This window comes from Aplysia californica, unplaced genomic scaffold (assembly GCF_000002075.1).
Source record: "Aplysia californica isolate F4 #8 unplaced genomic scaffold, AplCal3.0 scaffold00773, whole genome shotgun sequence".
Classification (NCBI taxonomy): domain Eukaryota; kingdom Metazoa; phylum Mollusca; class Gastropoda; order Aplysiida; family Aplysiidae; genus Aplysia; species Aplysia californica.
In genome coordinates, this window is record NW_004798043.1 from 277,275 (window position 1) to 283,919 (window position 6,645).

Here is a 6,645-nt window from a genome sequence, read left to right on the forward strand (position 1 = left end):
GGGGGGGTAAGGATCATAACAGAAGTGAAGAAAGTAAAAGTTTGCTGTCATTGGTATCAGAGTAATCATTCTCTTTTGAGATGTTACGTGAAAAAAAGGTGCATATATGAAAAATTGTTCAGCTGTACAACAATATTGATATCTAACCCTACACATGTGCCTATCAATGAACTGCACTGTAGACAGGACAATTGTTCCAGAACATAAACCTATGCTGTCAGTAGTCAAATGAAAAGGAGGTTGGGCTTGTAACTGAAAAGTCATGGTTTTGAGCTCCACCAAGAATCACACTTTGTGTGCTTGGGAAAGGCACTTTACACAAATTTTCCTTACTTCCCCCAGATAAGAATAAATACCCTGCTATAGACAGTGAAATATCTTGTCCGTTTGATTGTGTCTGAACTCTTCATCAGCTGCTTGCACGGTATACTTCCTGGGAAACTAACAATGTTTATTCTCGGGTCTCCTGGAGTAACAACTGTTGTAAAGCACATAGAGTATGCTGTAGAACATGGATAAGCACTATTAGGTTGCAAATATACAATTATTATTTCAAGTGAGTAGTGCTGAACTGCCACTTCACTCCCCTCCCACTTACTTGCTTTCCGACTGCTGGGGTCGTAAACTCGTAGGTCGTAGATCGTAGGCGTATCGTTCCTCATGATCTTCTGTTGTCCATTATGGTACTGAAATATATTAGAAAACAAAAAAGAGGCTATGACAGGTTACGTTAACAGTGGTACGGCCTCCACAGTACTGCATTCCTGCTTACAACAGGCTCACCTGACAGCACACAAAGCGTCATCACCACTCTATGAATCACATCTAAGCCTAGAATAGTGAGTTAAAGAAATCATATTTAAGTCCCTAGTCAAAGACAGAGCTAGTGTACAAAAAGAGTATTGGACATAGATAAGAGACCACAACACATTAGAATCATGAGACTAACTTTAATCAAACGTAAAAATCAGCTTTCACAATAGAGGCAGGAAAGGAGAGAAAGAGAGACAGAGACAGAGACAGAGACAGAGACAGAGACAGAGAGAGAGAGAGAGAGAGAGAGAGAGAGAGGCAGGGAGCGAGGGAAAGGGAGAGAGGGAAAGACAGACAGACAGAGAGACAGAAACAGAGAGATAGACACAGGGACAGAGACAGAGACAGAGGCAAGGCACATGGATGGATGGATGGATGGATGGATGGATGGATGGATGGATGGATGGATGGATGGATGGATGGATGGCACAAATTTCAGCTCAACTGTAAGCTCTATGGGCTTTACCATCCACGAGATATCAAATAAAATAAATGATTTATTCATTTTTATCAATTTATTCCTTTATTAGCAAAGTCTATCACAGTGTTTGTCCCTTTCTCACCTTGAAGATGTTGGTGTAGTTGGCGTAGAAGAGGACCTGCTCCTTCTTGTTGAGCTTGTTGACCTTATTGTAGATGGTCATGGAAATGGGCGCCTCAATGGGCACTTCCTGCTTCCTCTGGGGCTGGCACAACTCTGTGCCACGAATGTTACACCAGAAGATGGCCCCCGCATCACGGCTGATCCAGTACAGATGGTCAGCATCCAGGTCAAGGGTCAAGCCTGGACATACAAAAATGAGACAGATCATTTTGTTTGGCTGGTTGTTTGGGTAAGGAGATCACAGTTATTAAGTGCAGGGCAAGAGTAAGACACAGACCAAAACAATTGGGGGGGGGGGGGGGGGGGGGGGGGGGGGGGGGGGGGGGAGAGGAGAGGAGGAGAGAAGAAAAAGAGGGGGAGAGAGAGAGGAAAGGGGACGGGGGGGGGGGGAGAGGAGAGGAGAGGAGGGGGCGGTGATAGAGAGAGAGAGAGAGAGAGAGAGAGAGAGAGGGGGGGGGGGGGGGGAGAGGAGAGGAGGAGAGTTGAACCTACCAGTGGTGCTTTCCAACCACCTTTATAATGAGATTGAAACAAGCATGGATGAACTCAAACAAAACAAAATCTTCAATTCTTTCTCTAGCAATTACAGAAAAGAGAAATGACACTGACAAGACAAGGCAATGCCAGCTTATTCTCAAAGTATATTAGCAAAGGCAAAGTTTCAAACATTGACAAACCATAAAATAAATAACTAGTAAGTTTCTCCAGTAACAGAAATGACTGAGAAAAAGTCAAAACGATAGAATCAACAGAAGGAAAATAAAGCAGAAGGACATACCAGTGGCCATCTCTAATCACTTGCCTAAAAACAGATGAAATAGAAAGTGTTCACAATGCCTCATAAATGCGCACAAAAAAGCAGCCACAAAGGACAACGTGAGAGAAAGTGAAAAAAACAAAAAACAGTCGGGCATCTCACTTGCTGGTTTCTGGACCTCGTCTCCAGTGACAAACACCCTAGAATGCTGGCCGTCCATGCGAGCTTTCCAAATGGTGTGAGCCTCACCACCAACATCAGACCAGAACATCAGCCTGGAACAAGATCAGGGGTTTCATCACACAATCGAACATAAGAAGCAGGTTTTCATTTCACCAACATCAAAAGTAAAATATCAAAAAAAGAAGAAAAAAAACGGTCTGAAGATAACATTCATAACACTCAAAATATTTGTGTTTTTCAAAGACATTAACACTTTGCAGTCACACAGCCAGCAGTACAAAATACCCCATCGGGTCACCCAGCCAGGAGAGTGACTGCAACAGACTTCTCGGGCCTGTCGCAGAACTGCATCTAGTTACTGGAATGGATAATTTTCACCACTGCATTATTGCGGCAAGTGACCACAAAGTGATTAAAGAATTAGGAATAGTTCAAACAGCATTAAGAACAAAATGTTAGCAAAGCACGAACAGAGAATTTTCTTAGAACCAGAAACTTGTTTGCTCCGTGGCACATATTACCCAAAACAGTACAATCGTGATCCAAAAGCACTCACCCCAGGGATGGATGAATAGCCAGGGAGTTTGGCTTGGAGTACGTTTTCTTGTAAATCTCCTTGCGATAAGCTCCATCCAGCTGAGCCACAGAGATGGAGGCTTCGGTCTCCGTGTAGGAGGAAAAATACATATTGCGAGACATCCAGTCAATGGCAAATGCCAGCGGGTTGGACAGCCCTGAAACGTAAATGAAAGGATTCTTTAGTTAAAGTAAGAGTGTTACAGCATTCACAGCACAATAACGTCATATGAATTCTTAAGATTAGAGGTGTTATTTTATCTCATCTTATCTTATATCACAAGACAGCAACAAATGCACAAAAAAAGGAGAAGAAATAAGGGCAATAGGTATCTGATAAGAAAAGAAGGAGCAAACCACACCAAAAGCACCAGCCAACCATCCACAACAGGATTCAGTCAGGCTGACCACTGCTTACAATCAGACTGTCATTTGCCGTTAAGAGGGGAAAATGGTATTTGATAGTCATGTAATTTTCCACAAGGGCTCACACTACTTCAGATTTCCATTTGCTGGATGGTTTTTACAACAGACTAACCTAAGCTCCCCCATAAACATGAACTTTTTACCAAAACTAAAAATGAGATGAATATTGCAGTCTGTGTCTGTATTACCCTCACTCAAACAAAACTAGGACATCCAACTTAATGTTTGTTAAAGTAAAGAGAAGCAAATAGACACATTTAAAGTGGTGAAGAAAAAAAAGGTAAGACTGATGGACAAAAACAACAGAGGGAAAAAATCACACTTTTCATCTGTTTCTGTCAAAAAAAAGATTCTTCTTCTTCTTCTTTTTCTTCTTCTTCTTCTTCTTCTCCCTCTCCCTCTCCCTCTCCCTCTCCCTCTCTCTCTCTCTCTCTCTCTCTCTCTCTCTCTCTCTCTCCCTCTCTCTCTCTCACCATCTCTCTCTCCCCCTCATCTCTCTCTCTTCCTCTCCCCTCATATCTCTCTCTTCCTCCTTCCCTCCATCTCTCTCTTTCATATACTTCCACACACACCTACATACCAGAGTCAATGACAGTTGTGATCCCTGTGCCATTGAGGAAAGCACTTGAAATGACATTCTTCTTCATGTCAGTCCAGTACAGCTGCTCCTCCTATTGAGGGGAGACGACATGACGAACATAAATTATCAATTCACCAATAAACTTGGACTTACTTTTTTTTTTAAAAGAAAGAAATATGGGAAAAAGAGGCTGTATCCCTCTCTTCACACAAAGGAAATTAAACATACTCTATAAAGTCCACTGAGAACTTCAAAGTAAAGAAAACATAATCTTCAGTCAACGGTAATCTACATGGGCAAAAAAACTTAAAAGAGCTGATGGTGCAGGTGTACTGCACAGCTGATAAGACATATTACATTACTGATGGGGTACCACAAAATTGATAAGACCTACCATATAGTCGATGGCAGATGCATTCTCCACAAAAGGCACAGTAATAGATGGGATAACGTTGTGGTGTGCGTTGTCCAGATCCACACCCCGGATTTCATTCTCTTTGGCAAAAAGAAGGAATGTGTTGTCCCCTGAAACACACACACAAGCAAACAGAATAAACTATGACCAGTAATTCTTCCACTTATTTTTCTCTTCACATTGAATTTTATAGAACGTAATACATAACATAAATTCTATACATAAGTCTACATGTGTTTTTTACCATTCCTGTACAGCCACAGAAAAATTTGCTACAGGGACAATAAAGTATCATCTTATCTTACCATATTTCATCAGATCTTAGTTTCCCGCCACAACAGTCTGAAGCACAAAATGTCAGAGCTGAGCTAGGCCATTATTTCTTCTCCCTGTGATCACCTTTGAGGTATCAATAGAGCTCATTACTCGACACATTTCAGGTCAAATTGAAGTCAGTACCATATCTACAGCCTCCTACCAAAATCTTTTTATCTCCTCCTCCATCTCTTCCCCCCTCCCCCATCTCCAACCCCCTTCCCCACCCCTCCATCCTTCCCCCATCTTATCCATGCAACTTGTCTGCCTGGCATAATGTGTTTGTCTCATTTTCTAAGCAAATCCTTTCTACATTCTGCAAATAAACATAAGTCATAAAAAGCTACAATTATTTTAGGAAACTACGTGAATGCAAACAATTATTATTTGCATTACAAAAAAGCAAATATTATAGCATGAACTGAGTGTGTAATGAACAGCACATCTTACGTTCACACGTGATGTCATCGGCAGACAGCTTGTATCTGTGAGGACAACCGCAGACCGGCATCAGTTTGTCACCAATAAGACACAGGTGGCTGCAGCGAGAATCTTTACATGGGTTGAACACTGACAGGAGGTAAAAAAAATAAAGACAGTTGAGGGCCAACATTTACATCATTTCCAGCACCCTTAGGTCTTCCTGGAGAAGACATCAACATAAATCATGAGGAGGAGACTCTTATGAAGAGTGGTTCCAGTCTGGGACAACACTGGGAGAATGGTGCTCAGTAACATAATTTAGAAAGACTGAACATTCCAATAAAACACTTTAAAAAAGTGAACTGAAATGTCACACAAGAAGTTTTTAAAAGTGCTTTTAAGATAATCAAGCCTCTACCTACCCTTGGAATAAAATCTAAACTTTAAAATTATTGTCTAAATTTACAAGCACTATTAAAACAGAAGTACAGGAGTAGCTCTATTAATGAGAACCAAAATAACAAACAACTCCATTGGAAGTATTGTGATCTACAAACCACACATCGGTGAAATAGAAAAGATTAACTGAGTGTTGTACGATTTTAAATCTGCAAGCAAACGCCCTGTGTCGCATTATTGTAACCCTACAGTGTGTTCAACTAGAGTGCAGTAATAGTCCCCACATTTATTTATGCTGCACATCACCAATGCAAAGCTAGACTGCCACATATAGGTATATCGTGAGACTCCATTGAGCTATCAGACATAGACGATTTTCTTTTACTACATATTTTGCAACTGACCTATGCTGACAGGAATAGAATGCCATCCCCATCCTCTAATCCCTTTTCTAGATTTCCTTCCCCCCTCACTCCCAAAATAAAGCAGGGCATATGAAAAAAGACAAACAAACAAAAAATCCCTCACTTTCTGGTTGCCTCATCTTGTGGAAGACTTGCAGGTCAAACGGTTGGGTGTATGTCCGCTGGATGACTTGCACGTCCGAACCATTGAACTTGTTGGCCTACACACACACATCCGGGAAGCAGAGGAAAGACATAATAAAACTTTATCCCCACAGTACAAGCCTCAAATTTTTAACACTAAAATCTATCCAGCAACTGAACAGACCATACAGAACGAAACTTAGAAACAGCAGAAACTAAGAAAGAAAAGTGGACAAGTAATATGTCCGATCATCAGTTACAGTAAAGAGAGGTACATCAATGCAATAACAATTTTTTATTCCTGTGAAAAAGTAGGACAGACAAACCAAAACAACAGAGGTAAAGAAGTAGGAAAAATTAGTGGCACCTTCCAACTACCCATTAATTCAACCTCAATCTGCACCAGAAAGGACACATGTTCCCTTAAACAGACTAAGGTTCTGTAACATTGTTAAATCATGGAAAGAGCAGACCACATTGAATAACTCTGTGACCAAACCAGAAGGTTCCATTAAACATCTACAAATCAGAAGGAGCAGATTGCAACAGAGCACCCACATCCATCTATAAAAGAGAAGATCCCTCCCTCCCTCCCTCCCTCCCTCC

General features: G+C 41.3%; 1 protein-coding gene across 1 annotated transcript in view; it reads right to left on the minus strand.

The window, feature by feature from the left end:
• LOC100533545 (apolipoprotein E receptor) overlaps positions 1–6,645 on the minus strand; it is a gene marked incomplete at its 5' end in the record, with an annotated part of 121,309 nt that overhangs the window by 70,792 nt on the left and 43,872 nt on the right. Inside the window, 8 exon segments of the mRNA XM_013088594.2 lie at positions 599–686; positions 1,377–1,597; positions 2,337–2,449; positions 2,914–3,091; positions 3,940–4,030; positions 4,334–4,464; positions 5,120–5,239; positions 6,020–6,116. Of these exon segments, the coding sequence (XP_012944048.1) occupies positions 599–686; positions 1,377–1,597; positions 2,337–2,449; positions 2,914–3,091; positions 3,940–4,030; positions 4,334–4,464; positions 5,120–5,239; positions 6,020–6,116 (1,039 nt within the window).